Genomic DNA, 24,585 nt, shown 5'->3' on the forward strand with positions numbered 1-24,585 from the left:
CCAAACCAAATTAAAACAAACAAACAAACAAACAAAAAAACCCAAAATCTATGTATGATGCTCTACACACTAAGAAGGGCAAGTAGATACAAAGTCCCACCTCCAACCAAGAATCTATTTGTCATTGATACCTGCTGGGAAAGGGAAAATAAGTGTTCTCCAATGGCGTGTCACTGGGTATATCAACCACAGTCCAGGGCAGGCCCCATGTGCAGGAGTAGTTAGCTAATCACAACATATTTCATGTTTTCTTGTGTGATTTTTGGTTTGGTAATTTTGTGTTACTGGGTTTTTTTTTTTTTATTTTTGTTCTCCTTTTTTTTTTTTTTGAGAGAGAGAGAAAAAAACACTTATTTTCTTAGCTTCTTTGAAACAGGGTCTCTGTGTGCAGTTCTGGTTGCTGGAGCTTATTCTGTAGAGCAGGCTGGCAGATTTCATAATTTTATAATATCATTAAATTAATTTTGGTTCAAGATTAAGACAAATTTCTAACAATTTCTGAAATAGCCCTTACAAAACTGCTGCCATTTTATTACACGTTTAATGAGAAACAAGCATTCTTACTAATGACAATTATAAAGGTATTATTAATGGTCATTAAAGACAATTATAAACTATTGATCGGCTCTGAAAAGTTTTAAAGCTATTCAGTTTCCTACAGTATCAAAGAATCAGTAAAGATTCAATTATTAAAAAATAAAGTAAATAAGCACAACCATCTCACTAGTATGCAAATTTGTATTTATCCTTAATAAATGGTAAAATGAAATAAAGTATTATTTTAAAATATTTTTATTATTTTTTACCAGTAAGTGTGTGATCTATAATCCTATTTTACATACCCTAATTCAAGTAAAGAAAGGTGTCATGAACTGAAAAAGTTTAAGCCCTGACTTACAACAGTAATACAATGTAAATAGTTAAGTGTATTGTTTAGAGAATGAGATGAAAAAGCATATGTACATGTTCACTATAGATGCAGTTTTTCCTTGAACAAAATCTCTCTCTCTCTCTCTACACACACACACACACACACACACACACACACACACACACACACATACACACACAAAATTTGCCATGGTAGGGATGGAACCTATAGTCAAGATGCACTTCACTCTCCTGAGTTTTTCTCCCTAAATATGGGTTGAATTCATAGATGCACATTCCATTGGTATGGAGGGTCAACTACATTTTAAAATAACTGTAACTTACACTCCAAGATCACAACTTAGTATATAGAATTAGGCAGATTTGTGTTCAAATTTTTGCTATTAACTGGTAAGATTTTAGTTGAATTTGTTTTTTTTTCAACTCTTGTAAGCCTTTCATAGGTGAAAAAAGATAATAACAATCTTTTATAAAGTACTTGTAAAGATTAAGTGAAGCATAAAAATGCCATGGGGCACAATTAGCACTCAGTAAATAACGATGGTAATTAGACAATAACAATAAAAAGGAATTATCTGTGACTCATCCTCTCAGAGTTCTATCCTTCTCTGCTGTGGAGACCTCACACACACTTCAGTGTAGCATTAGCTTCTCTGCTGTGGAGACGCCACACACACTGCAGTGTAGCTCCTTGACACTGCTGCTTCATTCATGATTCACACGACTCTCTTTCTCAGAAGTTACTTCTATTGGATATTTCCAAGATTGATTCATCTCTATCCTTAGCCACCTGACTCTCATTTTATGCTTAACAATTTATTTTTCATGTATATCTTGTAATTTTAAACTATATTCAAAACTAAAATCAGGTTTCACTGCTTTTTCCACACTAATTTAATCTATCCTTATAGTTTCATTTCTGGGACCTGCTTTTAGACCCAAGAGATCACTGTCTCAATCTCTAAAACCACCTACATACCCTCCCAGGAGGTCCAGAAAATCCCCTTCCCTCGGGTATTTGGAGGTTAGTCACCGAGGAAAGCACCTGCATCTTTGAAGAGCTCTGTCTGAGTCTGCTCTCCACAGCAGAACCTAAGAGATGTATTCACCATGGCTCACTGATTGCAGTGGCAACAAAAAGACCCTGGAACAGAAGGGCCAGATGGTAGCATTTAACCACCAAAACAAAGTGGGCGTGCTTATCATAAAAAGCAACTGGGTGAATCACTAACCTGACTGGTTTAGCCCACAAGATTTTTAGATGTGGTTAATTGATCAAGGCTTTTCTTAGGAATGAAACAAATGGGCAAACTATTAGAATATTGCCAGATCATCATAAAGATTGTACAGTCTAGTGGCCGACAGTTGAATTTAGTCAACTGAGCTCTTGTTTCGAGACCTAGAGCTAATTCACAGACAATGAGACCCCTTACTGAAACACAGCAGCTTGCCCTCTCTTGCCACTTCCACAGGAATATATTGTAAATCTTTTCCCAACCCTTCTTCTAGGGTGACTGTGGCTTGTGGAAAAGGAAACTTCCACATACTTCTAAAATTATCAGGCACTGGCTTTTTTATTGGTTTTCTATTACTTTTTCAGGGCAAACTTAGTGGCATAAGCAAACCAAGCATGATGTAGCTGGGTTCCCTGCCAGTGTAACTCTCAGGACCATCCAGAGTTTAGGATCCTCTTTCATACTCACTTTGGAGTTGTAAGACTGAAGTCTCCATTATTCTACTGAATGTCACTGGAGATCAGTCACCACTGGAGAAATTTCAATATCAAGTCCCTTTTAAAGACTCACCAAATCAGACTGGGCTAACCTTGAGTAATTACCATTAATTAAAACAAATGATTTGAAACCTTAATTATTCCTGGAAAAAAAAAATCTCTTATAAGCAGGAATTATGTGCTTGAAGGCTTAGAATTACGTCTGTGATAACAATGAACTGACACAAATCTCCAGACTCTCCAAACACTAAAGTAACTTAACAATCAAACTAACTGTACATGTTCAAACCATGGAATACTCATCCAGGTTTGGCTCACAGTAGACAATTGGCCTACTGACTCATCCTATGTCAACCTTCTCAGTTCCAAAACAGGTAACTAGAATAGACATTAGGCTACAAGCAGGATTTCTGTGCTGATTGTGATCCAGAAGTAAGCAATGTGGTACCAGGAGCTAAACCTAGGTTCCTGTAACTTCCCAGTATCCAATAAAACTTTAAAGGTGTCAACACCAGACAGTTGAAAGACAAATGGATGATGATGCCTATACAACCATCACTTAACATAATGCTTTACTTTGTACAGAGTTGGATGACTCTTGGGAAATACAGATGTTACTGTTAACCAAATGTTCTCTCCCATAGCAGATGCTCTTCTGGATACAGTATCCTCATTGAAGCAAATCAATACAGCCCCTAGCACCTGGTATGCACCTGCACACCTAATAATGCAAGTATTAATTACGCTCTTGGCAATGTAACTACTCACCAGGTAGAGACTACTCTTGACCATCAGATATGGCCCTACTACTCACTGCCCAGATACTTAGGAGCAGGTTAATTACATTGGTAAGTTTTCAATAACATTCAAGACAATTTAAACCACATCTGTATCATCAACCAGCTAATAAGGATTAATCTACATTTACTCCAATGAGCTTAACTAGTTTGTGTTACAACAGCAAAGCAATTACATTCTTATACAATTAAAGAAGAATTCTTTAAAGCTACTTCTTTTTGCTTACCACTTTTGCAATGTTACTATCTCACTGTTTCAATGTAAAGACTAAACTAAAGTTTTTAAATGCAAGGGAAATTTACATTGGACCATCATAAACATTCAATATAGTTACTCTTATTACATTATATGCAACTTTTATACTGCTTTCATTGAGTTCTGGACACTGGGAGCTGCACACCTCAAGTACTGAAAAGACCTAAGGGAACATGAACTAGAAATACTTTCCATCATAAAGGATCCCATCATATATATATATATATATATATATATATATATATATATATATATATGCATGCATATATAATTTCCACATGCTCTCCTCTCCTCCCCTTCTCTTTCGCCTAACTCCCTCTCCACTCACTCCCCCCCCCCCATAAGCTCAGGAGATCTTGTTTCTTTCCCCTTCTGTGAGGGACCTTGTATAAATCTCTTAGGTTCCTCCTTGTATCCTAGTTTCTCTGGTGGTATGTATTATAGGCTGGTGATCCTTTGCTCTATGTCTAAAATCCATATATGAGTGAGTACATACCATGTTCCTCTTTTTGTGACTGGGGTTACCTCACTCAGGATGGTTTCTTTAAGTTCCATTCATTTGCCTGCAAATTTCAAGATTCCATTGGTTTGTTCCGCTGAGTAGTATTCCATTGTGTAAATGTACCACATCTTCATTATCCATTCTTCAATTGAGGGGCATCTAGGTTGCTTCCAGGTTCTTGCTATTACAAATAATGCTGCTATGAACATAGTTGAACAGATGTCCTTGTTGCATGGATGTGGATCATTTGGGTATATGCCTAAGAGCAGAATTGCCGGGTCCTGGGATAGACTGATTCCCATTTTCCTGAGGAACAGCCATACTGATCTCCAAGTTTGCACTCCCACCAGCAGTGTAGGAGTGTTCCCCTTTCTCCACATCCTCTCCAGCATAAGTTGTCATTGGTGTTTCTAATTTTAGCCATTGTGGCAGAAGTAAGATGGTATCTCAGAGTTGTTTTGATTTGCATTTCCCTGATAGCTAAGGATGTTGAGCACTTTCTTAAGTGTCTTTCAGCCTTTTTTGATTCCTCTATTGAGAATTCTCTATTCAGTTCTGTACCCTACTTTTTAATAGGGTTATTTGGTGTTTTGTTGACTAGTTTCCTCTGTCAGATGTGGGGTTAGTGAAGATCTTTTCCCAGTCTGTGGGCTGCCATTTGGTCTTTTATTATTTTTAATTGGGTTTATTCAACCACCAATTTATTAGTGTATCTTAAATTATATAAAATAATGGGTTCCACTGTGACATTTTCATACATGAAATAGCACCATGTTTAATGTTATTCTCCCTTATCCTTCCCTTCTCTTATTCTCTTCTATATCTAAAGTAGTACCTCTTTTACTTTTGCACCCTCCCCTCCCCCTTAATTTCCATATGAACAAAAACATGCTATTTGTGAGTCTAGCTTGTTTTATTTAACATGTTAATTTCCAAATCTACATGTTTTCCTGCAAGTTACATGATTTCATTTTTCTTCATGGCTGAATGAAAATTCATTGTGTTTGTGCATCACATTTTATCTGCTGGTGGACACCTAGGCTGACTCCATAACTTAGTGATACAGTACCTCAATAAACAGGTATCCTTGAGTAAGCTAACTTGATTCATTTAGGTATATATCCAGAAATGTTATAGGTGTATCACGTGGTAGTACTAGTTTTCAGTTTTTCTTATAGGCCTCCATACCAATTTCCATAATGGATAAGCATCCTTTATATATTCTGTTGGCTGCACATCTGTGATACATTCTCCCCCTTTCCTGTATAAGCCTTTTTTTATTTGGTGTAATTCCATTCATTAATTTGTTATCCTCAGCTACTGAAACCCTATTCAAAAAGCTTTGTCTATGCCTCTGTCTTAAAGCATTTCCATTATATTGCTTTCTGCTATGACTTTCAGTTTCAGGTCTTACATTAAGATCTTTGACCCATTTTGAATGGATTTTTTTTTTTTTTTTTGAGTATAAAATAGGGATGTAGTTAAAACAGCATGGTACAAACATGGATTGCAGTTTTGTAAGTATCAAACTTGCTGAAGAGTCTTTTCCCCAGTGTCTGTTTTGCAGTTTTACAGAGATTCACATGCTTGTAGCTATATGAGATTCTTGATCTTCAGGGCCATTTGTTTACATGGCTGGTTTGTGTTTGTACTGTGCTGTTTTTGTTACACTGTGGCTGGGCAGTACTTTGACTCAGTGCTGTTTTTGATCAGATGGCTTTGCCTACTGGGTTTTGTGTTTCAGATGAACTTTAGGATTTTTTTTTTTTTTTTCTATTTCTGTGAAGAATGGCATTAGGATTTTCATGGCATTACACTGGATCAGAAGGTTGCTTTGGGAAGTATGATCATTTTAATTTGCTAGTTCATGAACATAAAGAGACCTTTCTATCCTCTAATGTTTCTTTGGTATATTGGAGTTTTTATGCCACTGATGTTCTCATATCCATGTTCATTTTTCTCCCACCCTTAGTGATTTGAAGTAATTATGAGTGGGACTGTATTCCCAAGCTCTTGTTAAGTGATTTCACTATTGCATATAGAATAGCTACTTATTTTTTAATGTTTTATTTGGTATCTTGTTACAATGCTGTATTTATCAAATCAAGAAATTCTGGCAGAGTCTTTAAAGTGTAGGATTATATCATCTGCAAACAAGGACAATTTAACCTCTTCCTTTTTCTTGCCTAAAGATTCTAAGCACTACACTGAATAAGAGTGACAAGAGCGAGCTGGGTGTGGTGGTACACGCTTTTAATCCCAGCACTTGGGAGGCAGAGGCAGGCAGATTTCTGTGAGTTCAAGGCCAGCTTAGTTTACAGAGCGAGTTCTAGACACTCAGAGCAGTTACACAGACCCTGTTATTGGTGTGTGTGTGTGTGTGTGTGTGTGTGTGTGTGTAAGAGAGAAAGAGAGAGAAAGAGAGAGAGAGAGAGAGAGAGAGAGAGAGAAGAAGAAGAAGAAGAAGAAGAAGAAGAAGAAGAAGAAGAAATGGCCACCTCTCATTTTAAAAGAAATACTCTGTCCCTACTTATTGTAGGGTTATATTCTGCTTCATTATGTTAGCAATATGATCCTCCTATTGCTAGATTGTTTTATTCAGAGCTTTTATAATGAAAAGATATTGAATTTTATCATAGCATTTTTTCCCCTGTATCTACTGAAATGATTATGTGATCGTGGGCCCTTGACTCTATTTATATGCTATACTGCACTTATTGATTGGCATATGTTGAAACATCCTTGCATTCCTGTAATGAAACTAATTTGATCATATATAATCTTTTAAAATGTACTATTGAATTTGGCTTGCAAGTATTTTATTAAGGATGCTTGCATCTATATTCATCTTAGATATGGGAGTCCCTCAGTTTTAAAAGTCCCCTCTTTCCCCATGGTCTTCCAATTGTAACCTTAGGAAGGTTAAATAGTTTTTAAAACTCATAAAATTAAACAAAATAACCAGGTGGTGGCAGCACACGCCTTTAATCCCAGCACTCAGGAGGCAGAGGCAGGTGAAACTTTGAGTTCAAAGCCAGCCTGGTGTATGGAGGGAGTTCCAAGATGGCTAGTGCTACACAGAGAAACCCTGTCTTGAAAACCAAACAAAAAATTAAACAAAAACAAAAAAACTCAGGTTTAAAAATTCAAAATGTAATTAGTTGATGAAATTAGCATTTTTATTATTTATTCATTTTTGGCATTTTGGTATGATTAGAAAGAAAAAATTGGGGAGGTATAATTAGAAGATTTTATGTGTTTTGCTCAGTTTTCTCTCCACCTACCGGGTCTGCACAGCCACTTACAAAATAACCACTCTGAGGCTTAATATCAGGTATAACTGTTTGGCTAACGGCTTAGGCTTCTTACTGGCTGGCTCTCTCTTAAAATATTAACTCATCTCTATTAATCTGCTCATCACCACGTGATAGTAGCTTACCAGTGATGCCATTGCATCTTGCTTCCCTGGCAGGCATATGGCGTCTCCTCAACCCTGCCTTCCATCTCTCTTTGTTTGGATTCCTGCCTAGGTATATTCTGCCTGGCCACTGGCTGAAACAACTTTATTCATCAGCCAACAAAAGCAACACATATACACAGCCTACAGAAGAACATCCTACATCATCTCCCCTTTTCTGTTTAATTAAAAAGGAAAGTTTTAACATAGTAAAATTATATATAACACAAGTTAACGAGTAAGAATTACAGTTACAATATTTAGTCCATTTATAAACATTTGGCAAAATTTAAAGAAAATATTCTACCATTTAGCCTATCCCTGTGAGTCTAAAGTTTTATGTCTAATTTAACTTTTATCATGACTAAGGAAAACTCAACTATCTGTCTTCAACTCCATCAAAAACCCCACAAGGATATAATATTATCTAAGTAAACAGGAAGTGCATTGTTAGCAACTTCCAAAACTCTAGAACTGACAGAGACGTATCGCTGCCTGGACAGTTACCCCAAGTTCCTTGGCAACATTGGATCATCCAACTTCAGCCCACAGGCCCATAGTATCTGGAAGACCTTTTAATGAAGCAGGAAATTTGAATATCTGTTCTGCTTGTAACTGGCAAAGTTTGTCAGTTGTTTTCTTCTGTGTCCCATAGAATGTCTAGAAGTTTCCTCTGTGAAGCAGGAATCCTGAAAGACCATTCTGTCTTATCTCGGCAAGTTTAGCAGTAACTCTCCTGTGGGCCTCGTATCAAGCAGTCCAGAAAAGAGGAGTTTCTCGCCCAAATGGCTACCCTTGTCACACTGAAGGTAAATTCTATAACAAATTTCTTCAATGCCCATAACCTCTCTGAAGTAAATGGTGCTGTCAGAAGCAGACATGTCTCACTGTTGAGAAAAGTCTAAGTTCTTAAAACATTTTAAATGCCATATTCTGTAGGTCTTTGAAGCGTCAACAGTTATCTAATTGAAATATATCTCTGTATACCCAGAAAACCTAACATGACTATAAGTTTGATTATTATAGAAGACTATTAATCTGTATTTATACATTACATTTTAAATAGGCTGAATAAACATAATACCTTAAACAAGAGTAGAAATACACACACCCATATATATGTATATATAGATATATAGAGAGAAACAATATTAACCTTAAATTTGTATCAACAGACCAAAAACCCATACCAATGTAAAGTATTTATTTCTATATCATATCTATTATAGCCATCATTTTTTTTCTTATACTTTTGGTTGTGAGCCTAGCCTTTAATGGCTGAGCCATCTCTCCAGCCCCCATCATTTTTTTCAAGAAATGACCATTAACCATTTATAACCAACCCCTTTAAATAAAAACACACATTTATAAACAATCATTTTGGGAATTGAGGCATATTTTCTCCAAACTACTTCCTGCTGATTGATGGGCAAAGTAGTTTTAGGGTTTATAGAGACCTTTCATAGGTGATGGGGGAATGTCCTTCTGTATATATGTTTCTATATATATATGTTTCTCTGTATATACGGTTGATGAATGAAACACTGTTTGGCTAATAGCCAGTAGAAGCAGGAAGATAGGTGGGGCTAGGAGAGGAGGAGAATGCTGGGGAGAGAGGCAGGGGGCACACAAAGAGTCACCATGTAGCGGAGGAAGGAGTAACAGGTCTGGACCCTTCTCCGGTAAGACAAAACCATGTGGAAATACTTAGATTAACAGAAATGAGTTAATAATTAAGACATTAATAAACCACAGTCATTGGTCAACAATTTAATAATTAATAAATGTTTCTGTGTGCTTATTTAGGGCTGAGATGGGCAGCAGGACCTGGCAAGAAAGAAACCACCAGCAATATCATGGGGTCTTATTCCATCAAACCATATTAGCCTGGAAGGAATCCACAGGTTCACATCCTCTGTGGAAACAAAAGCAGAGCCTCTTTTCCAGAGCAACATATCCTTCAACTCAAACTTTGAAGTCAAGATAGCCTTATGTTAGTTTAGCTTAGTATCCCCATAATGAACTGTCTCTCTGTAGTTTGCTCATAAACAGTCAACAAATTCAAAGAAAACACAATAATATACTTATTCCAGACTCTCTGTGTATTTTCCATTTTTGTATGACCCACTATAATTTTAGTTTTTCTTTAAGAACCTCAGTTTATTATCTTTAAATTACTATTTTTATCTATGTCTCTTTTATCCTCCTCTCTGAAGTTTGTATTTATTAAACAGACCATGGGCCCTTTAAAGGCCCTCTTTGTCTGAACCCGTCCTACTGTGTAGGACTGTGTAATTCTTTTCTAACCAGGAGCGTTCAAAGTGCTAGGCAGCATGGTCACAAAGGCCCTGGATTCTGGCTCTACCCCACTGGCTTTTAAACATGGTGGAGGTATGTTTACTGCCAGCTGTGGGGCTGCCAGTGTGAGCTGTGCTTACTGTTCCAACTCCAGGGATGCAGCAGGTTCATACGGTCATTGAGTAACTTGCAGCATGCTGCTCACAAACCCCACTTAAGTGCTCCATAGCAGGACCTTACTGAAAGAGCCAGAGCCATTTGCACCACCAACATGAACCAGGAAGCTGTCTCTTAAAAGAGCTGAGTTCGCTGCCAGCAAACAGAGCTGGTGATGTCCCTGCATCTTACTCATCAGGTAAGATACATGGAGTCTTCTTGGCCCCACCTTCCTTCTCTCTACCTTTGGAATTTCCACGTAGGTAAGTTCTACCTGGTCATTGGCTGAAACAGCTTTATTCACCAACCAATAAATGAAACATATAGTCATAGCATACAGAAGGACATCCTACAACAGGGAGGTATTAAAATGTTTGGAACCAGAATGTATGTCACTTAAAGACTGACCATTTTTAAGTAAGTAATCTGTGTCACCTCAGTGGATGAAGGTAAGTTAAAGAATCTCAAGTAGATGGCATACACAACTATACCCAGCATTGGAATGTCCTATCAGAAGGATGCTATCTGAGGCTGGCTTGGGCCACTGAGATGTTCTTTCAACCCTTATCAGAACTTAACTCACTAGTTACTTACGGCTTCCCTCAGGCATGAGTGTCTGAGAACTACAGTCTATAAAACAATCTGCTGTGCAGAAAGCAGCTAAATAGGGAGGAAAGTGATACTGTCTACAAGTGCCAAATTCTATTTCTGCCAATCATGTCTTCATATTACTCTCCACTTCCTGACCTGGCAAAAATTCAGTCAGTGACTATCAATTTGTACCCACTGGCCCTGTCAATATACCCAGATAAGTCATTATCACACAGCATCCAAAAAAATTTAATAATAGCAACACAAAATAAGTTTTGAAAATTAATCTACTCAAAGACAGCACTTTTCAAACTGAAACTTGCAATCCAATATGGGGTCAAGACCAATGTTCAAAACCAGTTTAGGTTGGGTGTGGTGGTACATTCTAATTCCAGCACTTAGGAAGCAGAGACAGTCCAACCTTGTGAGTTCAAGGCCATCCTGGTCTACAGACAAAGTTCTAGGCTAGTCAGAACTTTGATACCTTGTCTAAAAACAAAACAACACCACCCCCCACACACATAATTAAGTAAACTACAATCAATATTTTAAGTCAACCAGAAAAAGTATTTAAAAATAGACTAAAAGCAGACAAAATATTGTTTGATTAAAAACATTTAAATCATTTAAATACTTGCATATTTATACTCAGAGGTGCATAAGTACACTTAAGATATGACAGTCTAGCCAGGTGTAGTGGTACATTGGCCAGTTCAAGGCCAGCCTGGTCTACATAGCAAGTTCCAGGACATCGAGGGCTATACAGAGAAACACTGTGGGGGGGGGGGAGCAAAACAAATTAGGGGGAGGGAGGCTGTATATTTGCATGCTATTCATAAAGTAGACTTTTTTTTTTACTATAACACAAAATTCTCTATTGCTAAGAGTAGATACTCATTTTTGTTGTAAACTAAGAGGTACTATCCTCTGTACACAAATTATCACTTTAAATCTGAGATCAGAGATCCTTTCTAAAAACATCACAGCAAAAGAAATATGCTAATAAATCTGATCTTGCATATTTTCATTTGCAGCCTTTGATCTTATCTAACAGCATTTTCTTGATGTAGACACACTCTACCCAATGCTCTTTTGATTCATGATAACCAAATCCCTGACAGAAGCAGGAAGGAAGATTTATTCTGGCGCAATGATTCAGATTTGAGTCCAACAGTGGGACGAATGGCAGAGCTGTGTGGGTAGAGGCTGTTCAAATCCCTGGGAAACAGGAATTAGAGAAAGTAGCCTACAACCAGGGGCCAAGTGAACCATTAAAAGTCCACCCTGAGTGGCTTGTCTCTGCTATCTATGACCCATCTCCTGTACAATCCTCAGCTTCTCAAAACGGCACCAACAGCTCAGGAATAAAGAGTTAACCCGAGCTTGTGAGGGGCAGTTGAGACACAAACCACAGCACACTCCTAGAAATAGTTGCCCTTTTCTCTGTCTACACTGCTGGCTCTTCCTTGACCTTCTAGCTCCTAAATGGAAATCACACTTGTCCTTGGGACACTTCAATTCCTTCTACACAATTTTACTGAAGATCTACCCATATTTCAATTTTGTCTTTGCCTTTGAAGGTTCTTGTAACCTCTTAATAAAGGCATGCATAGACACTGTGTCTTTATAAACTTCTCTCTCTGGGAAGAAGCCCTGACATAATGAAGAAAGAGGAGGCTATAGTTACAGAACTTGCTTATTTCCTTTGGTTGGAAGGAATGACTTGCAAAGAACACTGAACTGGTTTAAAGGAAAGTTACATCCATTTACTCAGTTGCTCTCAGAAGAAATCATTACTGAAACAAGCCTCATAGAACTAAATTCAAGCAGTGTTATAGAGAAAAATAAATATCAATAAAGATCTGGGGGAGGGGTAGCATAGATATGTATATTATAAGTCAACAGGAATAGGTGGCTATTTCTTTTTAACTATTTATTGTGTGGATGGGTCCCTGAGTGTATGTTCCATGTGTGTGCCTGCAGAAAGCAGAGGCTGACATTAAAATGTCTTGCTCAACCGCTTCTCGCTTTATTTTTACTCATTCTCTCCCTTCCTACCCCCTCTGTATATGTGTGTGTGAATGAGGTCACACAAATGCCATGGTGTAAATGGGGTGGACAGAGGACAACCTCAAGAGTCAGTACTCGTTTTCTGCCTAGGTTGAGATAGGGTCTCATATCCCCCCTACCCTTCCACACATGCAAAGCATATGAGGCTAGCTAACCTGTAAGCTTCCAGGGACTCTCCTGTTTCTTCAGTCTCCCTGTAGGGCACTGGGAAGAGAGACACATGCACTCCTGCATGCAGCCTGACATGGGTCCTAGGGATTTCAACCCAGGTTCTCACACCTAGGTGGCAAGTACTTTCTTTATTCAGTGAGCCATCACTGAATTTATTATTATTATTATTATTATTATTATTATTATTATTAAAAACACACACTTTCTTGATACAGGGTCTGTCTCAGAATTGAAGTATGCATTTCAGCTAGAACACAGGGTTTTAGGAAAGGGGTAGGGTTATAAAGAATTCAAGAGTGGTGTCAGGGATAGCTCAGTAGTCAGGAGCTTGCCTAGAATACTCAAGGCCTTGAGTTTGATCTTAGCAAAGAAAGAGAAAAATAATAAAACAAAATACCCTTCTAAAGTTTTGAAGAACTATTTAAGGGTATAATAGTGAATTTGTATCTGTTCCAAGTTGTCCTATTGTTGTGTGAAGCCTTAGTGCCAAAAAGTTGGCACAAAGGTACAAGATACATTGAGTTTTTGCTAGGCAAGCACAATATAAAGCAATAAGAATAAAGTAATTGAAAGTACAGGGAAAAATTATTAAAACGACAGAGAAAAAGACATTAGTACTGGGTGTAACATGATTGACTGGAATAAAATGAAGATGTGAAGGAATCTGAGTTCTGTAAGATACAAAGAAAGGAAAAAAGAAAGAAAGGAAAGAAAGAAAAAGTCCAAAGAATAGGAGGCTACAGTAATGACTCAGTGGTTAAGAGGCCATCATCTCTTTCACGATTCAATCCCCATCACCCACGTGGTGGCTTATGACTACCTGTTAGTCAAGTCCCAGGGGATCTTATGCCCTCTTCTGGTCCCTGAATGTACTGCATGCACATACATGGTGAACAGACATGCATGGAGGCAAAACACCAACAACACAAAATATGTGTATATGTATGTATATTAGAGAAGGGGTATAAAAAGCTTGAGGCCTGAGGAATATGGATATAGAATTTTGTTTTTGTTTTTTTGTTTTGGTAATGGTCTTTACTATGTTGTGATGAACGTTTTTATTTTTACTGTTATTATTTTTTTTTAATTTTACTTATTGATCTTAGTTCCCTCTCCCTCCCTTCCTTCCATGGCCCCCAACCCCCAACCCCTTTCCCATCCCACTTCCCCCTATCCCCCCACTCCACAGGGATGGTGATGACTTCTTGGAGGGATCAACAAAATCTGTCAAGTCATTTGGAATAGGGACTAGGCCCTCCCTCCTGCCTTTAGGTTAGGGGAGTATCCCTCCATGAGGAATGTGCTCCCAAAATGCTTTCATGCACCAGGGATAAATCCTGGTTCCGCTGTCAGAGGTCCCTTAGATTGCCCAGGCCTTCTAACTGAGACCCACATTCAGGAGGTCTGAGTCGGTCCAATGCTGGTTTCCTAGCTATCAGTCTGGGGTCCATTAGCTCCCACTTATTCAGGTTTACTCATCTTGAGGAAAACAATACTGGGCTACTAGGGCCATGAGAGAATGTGACCAAAGTAGATTGGAACCCAAAATGGACCATCCACAAGGGCAATTAATTAAGTTACCAAGATTATGCAGAAAGTTGAGATAAAACTTTAAACTAGGATCTCACTGAGAAACCAAGAGATGAGCAGTAGCAAAGATACCAGAGTGGCGGATTCCATGAGATACTAAATGTTCGAAGATCCACTTTATAGGATACATAGCAGTACTGATTTTGAAAAACAACAGCACCTAAAAGAATGTTGGACCTAGCCTCTTAGGGTTTGGCAGCTGCTATATACTGCTTCTTATCTCTCCCAATCTCCTACTTGCTATATACATAAGAATAATCAGACCCATCTGAGGACTGCTGAGAAAATATCTGAGTAAGATACTTCCAAAAATTGTATACAAGCTAGGAGGAAAAAAAATCACCTTTTGAAAAAGAAACTAATAAAGTCATGCAACTCATCCTTAGCCTAACCCATACTAGTGGTTTTGTTTGTTTGCTTTTAATGATTATGCCAGTATTAAGACTATGGTATTTCAGCCTCTGTCAAGAGGGAAATCCTTTATTGATTGTTATATCCAAGAGGTGATTCCAAGCATAAAGGGGTAAATTAAGCAAAGTATGAAGGAATACACACAAGGTTTATTCAAAGTCTGAATGAAATCTCTCTGAATCTAAATCACTGTTTTGATTCTGCACTCACCAAACCATCTAATTATCAACTAGGCTCCACGAGATTTGTGATGCCTAAGGCAATGCTCTAGGCAATCTATTACAAGGACATTACTTCACTAATCTCTATTAAAACACACTAAAACACACACTTTAAATAAGCTAGACATATAAAAATAGAAGTCAATATTCTTTTGAAGCTCCAGTAGTATCTTTCAGATGACACTAATGAAACGAGTGCTTTAGGGAGATGCAGATGGATGTTCTAGCCAACTAAAAGGCATAAAATTAACCTAAGTGATAATCTGGAAGCGGGGATTAAAACTTCCAGAAATATAAAATGAAATTTATAACTGAGGGTCTTATAACTAACTGTAAGGGAAATGAGCATATAAAGTTCTTAATAGAAACAATCACATCACTGCAGCATGAACAAGGAAAGCTGACCTCAAGCAACACTGAGCAAATCTGAAGGACATCACAGAATGTATTTTTTGTGATTACTCACCTGAATAAAATGTGTTGATTTTGGCAAGTTCCTTTTCACAGGTTTGGAAAAACTTTTCTTCAAACTTGGCAAAATATCTCTTAACTGTATCCTCATCTGTAACTGAAAAGCAAGGGGAAAAAAACATTCAATTTTAAGGCAGAAGGCCAAGTGGGTAAAGTAGGGTAAAAATAGGACTACTTTCTTAGTCTTCAAAAAGCAATTCAAAAACGAGACTCTTATAATAGAAATTATTGTGTTGAGAAAAGAAATGCTCTAAGGCTTCAGAACAGGGAGAATACTTCTGTAGAAAGTTAATCTAAGTCCTCTTAGCACCTCAAGGTGCTGGCAGTTGAGCTGAGTAGAATTCACTTAACAAAAAGGGAAATTAAACATTTCAAAGAAAAAAAAATACAACAGCAAAGGAATAGAAGAAGTGAAACTGCAGCATGTTTCTGGAAAAATAGGATAGATTTTGTTTTATGTTTTATTAATATTTACCCTTTTTATTTTAGCTGTATAGACAGAGAAGGTGGTGTGGATCATGGGTGTAACTTAGATTGTCCAGTGTCAGAAGTGTGCTAAGTAACATACTGACTCAAATAAGACACTTGTACAAATAGGTAAGTAGCAACTGACACCTTCAGGACAGACTGAGACGACTTCTGGAAATGCCCATTTGGCCACTTTTGTGTGTTAATATGACTGTCAGATCTTTCTGTTTTCTAGCAGATATCATAAATCCAGGAATTTTTACAATATGTGTAGACCAATGGTATGTCTTTCTTTGGCTAGATTTACTTTGTGAGTTTTATGCTAGACCTATGAAATATTAAATATACTAGAAATACAGAATAAAAGTAGCTTCAGGAGCTCCAAGAATGTTTTTGTTTCCAAGTGAGATCTGACTAGACTTCCTAGATCCTAACTAAAGTATAGAAATAGTCTATTTCTGGATCTGGGATAACTTAACTTGAGATGTGTAGAAAAAGAATAGGTTCCTTCCCATCCCCCAGATCCTGGACTCTTGGTACAATCCCAGAAACACTTAAATGAAATGGCATTTCCCTAAGAAATATAGTACACACACAAATTCATAGCACTAGAAATACTTAAAAGAGAGAAAAAGTCTTAAAATAGTCTTTAAAGTTGTCTGTCAAATCTGACCAGTGAGCTGGCTCAGTGGGAGAAAGTACTGGCCACCAAGCCTGATAATTCCTAAGGTATGAACAGTAGAAAGAGAGGACAGACTCTTTCAAGTTTTCTACATGGTAGCAAGTGTGTCCCCCACAAACAAGTATAATGAAAGAACTTTTAAAAAGGTTTTCAAATCTATTCATTTAACTTGAACAACATAACTATAAAATAACACTATTTTTTATTTGTAAAAATTTACTTTTATATATCCACTACTCTATTCCATATGCTTTAAGTCTAAGCATTCAATGCAGAATGTTATATTGATTCTTCAGAAATACGGGGATGACTACTTGATGTTCCTTGTGTAAAAGTAGCAATTAAGGGACAACAAAGGCTACAGCTACTCAAGGCCACTGAGAATTATTTTTTAAAGCATAAAGCAGGCTCCAGCGTTTTAAGGTAGCTGACCCTGAGTTAAGGAAATGCCATGGTAACAGAAGGTGCACTTGAAATAGCATCTAGCTCCAGCTAATTGCAAATAAGAGCAATAAATTATTTTCCTACATTCTTCCATTTAATTTTAGTCCCTACTGTTAAGAAAGAAACCCCCAAGGCAAAAATGGGCTTGGCTATATTTACTTTGCTTCCCTACTAACATTAAAAGATAAAGTAGCAAGTCCAGCAATTTAGTTTAATTATAGAGCTTCTATTCTTAAAAATATTTTTAACACACACCAAAGTTTATATAGAAGTTACATATTCAAGATCATCAACTGTGAAAATATTGCTAAGGACTTGGAAACAAAAACATACATCTATGAATTAACTGTGAACATCGTACTTTCTTATTTCAAAGACTACTTCACCTAAAAAACTAGCAGTCTGTTATCTATATTCATACACAACACAACTGCCACAAATCTTAACAGAATACAGTAAGGTTAGCGCAACACAGAACATTAACACCTGAGGGTAAAGAGAAGAAACTATAAATAAAAACTGCAGGAGCAGCTGTGCAAAAATTAATGAACAACGGTGCTTTTGTTCTCTCGGATTTCAAAAACCTGATACATACAGGAACCACTAGATACACACTTCTGGTAGAGGATTAGAAAACAACACAGAGAACAGAGACTCAAAATAGAGTTTCACATAAAAGAATGGATTATACAGAGAAGTCTCTCTAAAACACTACACAAAATACAGGAACCATAAATAAATAATTAAATAAATAATTAACATGTCTACAAAATGAAGTAAGTGCAGTCAAAAGAGAAGTAAATGTTAGGGAAATTTATATGTGCATCATTTAATAAAAGATTCATATTCAAAATTTATTTTGGGGCTGACAAAATGGTTCAGCAAGTAAGAGCACTTGAGTTCAGATCCTATACAAAATTTATATTAGAAAGTGTTTACGAGTCAATACTAAAATGATTTTTAATTTCTTAATAAAATGAGCCAATTAAAGCAACTCATAGAAAAATAAGAAGTAGTCAAAAAAAAAAAAAAAAAATGAAAGGAGGTTCAACATCAAGATTTCAAAAAAATTCAAGATCAAAAAATATAAAATGAAATTCTGACATTAGACTGGAAGCAATTTTAAAGTAGTAATATCATTTTGGCAATGATAATGGTAAATCAACACTCTCACTCCCTGTCGATAGCTATGTGAATTTGCAGTCTTTCTAGGAAGACAGTTTGGCAGCAGTTATCAAAATGTTCAGTATGCTCAATCCCACATGTAGGAAGCACACTCCAAAGGAATCTGCGCAAAATAATATATTTGTACAGATTTCATACACTGTTATTTTTAGTAATGGAAAAGAAAACAAAACAAGTCCAATAGTTACACTATAGCAGTCATTTTTATTTAAAGTATACATACTTTTTTTTTTGTGGTACCACTAGGGGGTCAGTTGTGTCAAGATAAAGTTCAGTATCTCCTTCCCAGCCACTGGTCATCAGAAACTCATTGAAGCTGATGATGAACACAAGCTTTGTACTGTCTATGAAAGCAAATGGCCACAGAAGTAGCTGCTGATGCTCTGGGTGAGGAGTGGAACGGTGGTGGGAACAACAAACACAGTTTTCCCATAAAGTAGGGTGTGCCTGTTGTTGAGTCAGGGACACTTTTATAACAAACCAAGGAGAATTGGAAGGAGGAAGCACGAGTCTGTGAATGACAATCTGAGTGGGTTTTATTGTTTTTTGAGACCCTGGCTGTTGTGGTTTTTAAAAAGAAGAGAAGCATTTCCTGGACTGACAGATACTCCTATGCTTTGGGGGCTGGAGCCCAAAGGAGCCTGCAGAATCAGAAAACTCAGTCTCTCTAAAGATTATGTCCTCCAAAATACTATCTGAAAGCTCTCAAACAAAAAAAGGTAAAAAGCCAAGACCAAGCCACCCCACATGTCCTGTAACTCAAATCCAATATAATGCTCTGAAGAAATAATGCACTAAGGAAAACAAAGAGGAGGCTGCACATTGTACTAAACTTTTGGTCAAGAGAATGAAGAATGCCTCCCCCCCAAAAATAAGCTAAGAAAAGATTGTCAAGAGACTTAGGCTGTGTCTTCTCTGAGAACTTCAAATTCTAAGTCTGGGTCCAGTCAATCTTTAATCAATCTTTAAACCAAGTATTATATGAAAAGGCATGTGTAAGGAGCCCTTTGAGGCTGAGCATTGGTGGCATATGCCTTTAATCCCAGCACTTGAGAGGCAGAGGCAGGTGAATCTTTGTGAGTTCAAGGCCAGCCTGGTCTACATAAGGTGTTCCAGGACAGCTGGATCTACAAAACAAAAACAGAACAAAAGTCTTTAAGAGTAACAAATTAATGATCAGACCTTGAAAATACAAACACATACACCCTGGTATGTATGAAAAACCAAGACAGACAAGTGGGTTATTTCACTGATGAATTCATACTGAGTGATAGGTAGAGGAAGCCTGGCTGGAGGAAGCAGGAGTCTAGGTAAGTATCTGAAGAGAAGACCTTGCCCTGCCCCCTCACCCATCCCCACTTTGGGTTTATCACGAAGTGGAGTTACCATCCAGCCTGAGCAGACTAATAGAATGGGCCAAATGTTGTGGGATATTTGTATACTGTGTGAAGATATAGTAGTGTGATTGGTCTAATAAAGAGTTGAATGGCCAATAGCTAGGCAGGAGGTATAGGCAGGACTTCTGGGCAAAGAGAGAGAGAGAGAGGAAATAGTAGATGAATTTAGGTGCCTAAAAGATGCCAACAAGACATGGAGGGAGTCAGGCATACAGAATGAATGAAAGGCAAAAGCCACAAGACAAAACATAGATTAATACAAATGTGCTGAAATTAATACAAGTAAGTTAAAAGAGCTAGTGGGCCAAATTTTCATAATTACTAATGTTTTTGTGTCACTGTTTGCAAGCTGACTGATAAGACAGAGGGAGGCTAGCTACAGTCAAATATGTCCTAAACACAATAATTAGTCACAAAAAGACTAAGCTTAACTCAAAGAGAGCTAGCATGAAAGAGCACAAATCTTGATAAGGCACACTTACATCTTCTGTTGATTAGCATTAACAGGAAAAAACTCAAGTATACAAAAAATGGAGAGCTGATGAAGAATGATTCAAGACTATTGCAGTAGAAATCTCTTTGCTTGAAGGTTAAGCAGTCAATTATGCTAACACAGACAGTCTGATTTTGTCATTTCTACAACTGTTTTATAACTACTTCATATTTGTGTATGACAATTTCTCATGCAGCCTGCCATGCTCTTTAAGAGTACCAACCACAGCAAACAACTACCACTATGCAGAAATCACCACCAAGGGCTTTACAACTACTCTTAGGAATATTAATTTTTATCAAAGAGGTCATTTAATCTTCTAATGTAGTATCTGGGTTAAAAAAAGATCAATACCAAACCTCTCAAAACACAATTTAAAGCTTCTATGAATCCCGTTGAATTTCTGGTGTTTCATTAAAATTTTTATGATATTCTTTTATAAAAAACACCCCTAATTTCCAGATTTGTGAGATACCTAGACTAGGAACTATGCCTCCTTCACTTTTTTTATGTCCTATGTCAAACATATTACCTTATAGAACATGTGCTGCATATATTATTTTTGAAATGTAAATGTTGAAATCATATTAATATAAAGACAATTTATATTTGTGATGATTTATTAAAGTTAAAAGTCAACAATTGACCAAGCAGTAGTAGTACACCTTTAACCCCAGCATTCGGGAGGCAGAGGTAATCAGATCTCTGAGTTCAAGGACAGCCTGGTCTACAGAGTGAGTTCCAGGAGAGCCCAGGCTACACAGAGAAACCTTGTCTCAAGAAAAGAAAACAAACAAACAAACAAACAAACAAAAAAGTCAACAATCAATGGGGGAGTGGCTCAATGGATAAAGCTACATAACATAAGCCTGCAGACTGGAGTTTGGATGTCTAAGCCCAAGTAAAAGCTGGGTACATATGGCCACTGTTTACTATCTCAGCACTTGTGAGACAAAAAGAGGGGATCCCTAGGGCATCTTTATCTGCTGAGCCATCTCACTCCCCACCTGCTGTGATTTTTTTTTTTTAAGGTAGTATTCTAAATGATGTAAAGTCTGCCTCCAGAGAGTATCTAGAGAACTTTTTGGTTGTCATAACTGACTTAACGGGGCACTACTAATCTAATGGGTACATGCTAAAATGTCTTTCAATGCTAGGGTGACAATCCTTCCCTGCCCCTGCTCCTCCCAAACAATATCCCCAAATGTAAACAATATCCCCAAATGTTAACAATGTAGGCTAAAAATCTCTGCTTGAAAGCAAAGAAGCTTGACTAAACCAACAAAGAGGACTCAGAGTACTGCTTCCCAACTCTATTCATAACAGTACAATCCTGAGGAAATCTTCGGGATCAGTACTCTGGGAACACTCCTTCTGGAGGCATTAACTTTAATGTCACCATAACTACCTCTCTGCACTTCTCATTGTATTCTGCATGCAATGACTTCTTAGTTTCTCCTACTTAGGAGATAGCTTAAAAACTAAAATTCCATATGAGACTAGATTAAAAAAAAAAATAGCAGTATTTAGAACTACTGATTTCATGCTTTTAAGAAAACTAGTTGGAGATTTTAAGAGTGTGAAATTTATAAATGGGAATAACTAACTTGAAATTCTATTTTTCCCACATACTATACTACATCCACAGATGGGAAGATAACTTATAAAAAGCATATTGCAAATAAGATTCCGAAGATAAAAATGTTACTCTGAAATCATTGGTGTAGTAGAAATGGGAATAGACTAGGAGTCATTCATTCAACAATACTAAGTCCTTCTTCCTACATATCAAGCAATATGGCGGGCATAGCAAGAATGATGAGCAAAATATATTAATTCTGCACCCAGAGATTACAGCCTACCTACGAAAAAGATGTCAACCAAATAATGACACAAAAGTATAAACATTAATATGGATTTTGAAGAAAAAGCAAGTGAAAAACAAACAAAAATTATAAGTAGTAAGATTATATCAAGTGTAAAAGGACTGAGAGAGAAATGTGGTGTCTCTAAAGATGTGTTCTTTGAGATGAAATCTGAAGGATAAGCAGTCACTCACTAGAGAAGCAGTAACAGTTCAAGCAGCAAGAACAGCATGTAACAAAATGTTAAAGGGAGAAAGGGACAAAGTAAATATGAGAATGGAGTTTGTGCGGAGGACAAGAGGACAAGGAAACAATGGTGGATGCTGAAACTAGGGGGCAAGCAAGGCCTGGCCGGTTAGGGACCCATGCAGACTAGCCTTCTTTTCTGAGACAATGAGTCATCGTAGAGCAAACTAAGTAGAGTGAATTATGGGAGAGGACAAGAGGTAGCGAGATCCAGATGATGGGTCTGGTGGGCTAGGGCTGAGGTGCAGGGTAAGGGTATGTTGTCAATGGACCTCTTCATCTGTTCCTTTTCTCACCATAGACACTCTGAATAAGTTCTTCTCTGCTTCACATTAAAGAAGAAATCTAAGTGCTGCTTTAGAGGTGAAATCAATAGATTTTCATTACCCATTGCCTGTATGAGTTTGATGATTCTCTTCATTCTCTCTTTAAAAGGGAAGACATTTGAATAGGTGATCTCAAAAATTCTCTTTTATCTTTAAATTTTATGTTCCATAATTAAAATAGCTAATTGATGCACAATGATTCTGAATCCAGCCTGGCTTCTATGATCCTAAACAGGGAGCCTCTGATCCGAGGCTGCCTTTGAGGTTTTATCAAATCAAATGTGGTTTTAAAATAGTCTTGGCAGAATACAGATCAAGCAGTCTTTTAACTTATATTTGTAACATGTAACACATGACATTAATTTCGTTAGTAATGGCTCTAATACAATCTAAAGTATTAATTGTGCCAATGAATATTTGCCTAAAATCTGCTAAACAAAGACATCTAACATGAAAACACTGACAAATAATTTTAAATAGAGTATCATTCAAGACTAAAATGAGTTGGATAGCCTAATGGCTTTCAGAAATGTTTTGCTTTTAAAACCCCTAAAAGAATTCTGAATACCTATCTTACATATTTTTAAGTTAAGGCAAAGGATTTTAAAACACGTAAGTAGTTAAAGTAATTCTGTGATTAAAATGACATTTTGAGAAAAGGTACAATGGAATTCAAGTTCCATAGTTGTTTTATCACTACTACAAAAATTCACTATTATTCACTTTAAAATATATAAATAAAAACTTGGGATACAGGTCAGATGTAGAATGCTTGCCAAGCAAGCCTAAGGCCTTGGGTTCTATTCTCAGGACTCCATGAAAACCAAAAACACTTGTCAAAAACACAAAAACAAGATCTTTGCTGGGTAGTAGTGGTGTACACCTTTAATCCCAGCATTCAGAAGATAGAGGCAGGTGAATGAATCTCTGAGTTGAAGGCCTACAGAGAGAGTTCCAGAAAAGCCAGGGCTATACAGAGAAACCCTGCTTGGAAACAAACAAAACCAAAACACAGGATCTTTCAGAGCTGAAATGTTCATATCATTATGTTTTCTTCTTGAACTTATTCCCATTTTATCTAGACCACAAAATTTATGTTAATATATTTTTATGTTTAAGTCATTTACTGAACACAGTACTATATTTCCTGGGGATTAAATATTCATATGAATTAAAATTTAAATACTAAAACTTTTCTAACTATCATGCTTTAAATATTAAAATTTCTCCTGCATTGAGATAGCATTACAATTACTAGAATGCACTATATCAAAACATTAATATTTACAAATATTAAACAAAATGGCATCATTGAAGATTTGAAAATAAATTTTATATTTAAAGAAATGGAGCTCCTTCATCCAGCTAGTTCTTCATATATCCTTTGATAAATGTTATAGTGTTATTAGAAAGATAAATATTATATTACTTATAAGAATAATAGATATTAAATTGTCAACTCATTATGAATAGTGTGGAAGATCATCTATCCCATTTTAGAAATCTTATCCATATGAGCAGCTTTGTATATTCAAGTGATTAGTATATACACACAAATAATTGAAACAAGCATTTTCCCCCAAAATGTTAACTATGTGCCAGGTACCAACCTGCTGATTAAGGTCATAGTGACCAAGAAAACAAACTCAGTCCCTGTACTTTGAGACAAAACAGACTACAAAGGAAATGAGGACATGTGCCCAAAGGCACTAATCCACTAACAAGGGCTCAAGCAAGCCATACAGAGGCAGTGACATTGCAGGTGAGGTATGAAGGAGAAATAGGAGGATGTGGGTAGGAAGAAGTAAGAGAAAAGACACCAGGACACACTAGCAGTACAGTCTGAAGCATTTTTAGCAGTCGTT

General features: G+C 36.9%; 1 protein-coding gene across 1 annotated transcript in view; it reads right to left on the reverse strand.

Annotated features, from left to right (window-relative positions):
* Xpr1 (xenotropic and polytropic retrovirus receptor 1) overlaps positions 1-24,585 on the reverse strand; it is a 138,923-nt gene that overhangs the window by 58,919 nt on the left and 55,419 nt on the right. Inside the window, exon 3 of the mRNA XM_051186007.1 lies at positions 15,610-15,711. Coding sequence (XP_051041964.1) covers positions 15,610-15,711 — 102 coding nt within the window. The remainder of the gene's footprint in view (positions 1-15,609; positions 15,712-24,585) is intronic.

Source organism: Phodopus roborovskii, unplaced genomic scaffold, assembly GCF_943737965.1.
Source record: "Phodopus roborovskii unplaced genomic scaffold, PHOROB, whole genome shotgun sequence".
NCBI lineage: Eukaryota > Metazoa > Chordata > Mammalia > Rodentia > Cricetidae > Phodopus > Phodopus roborovskii.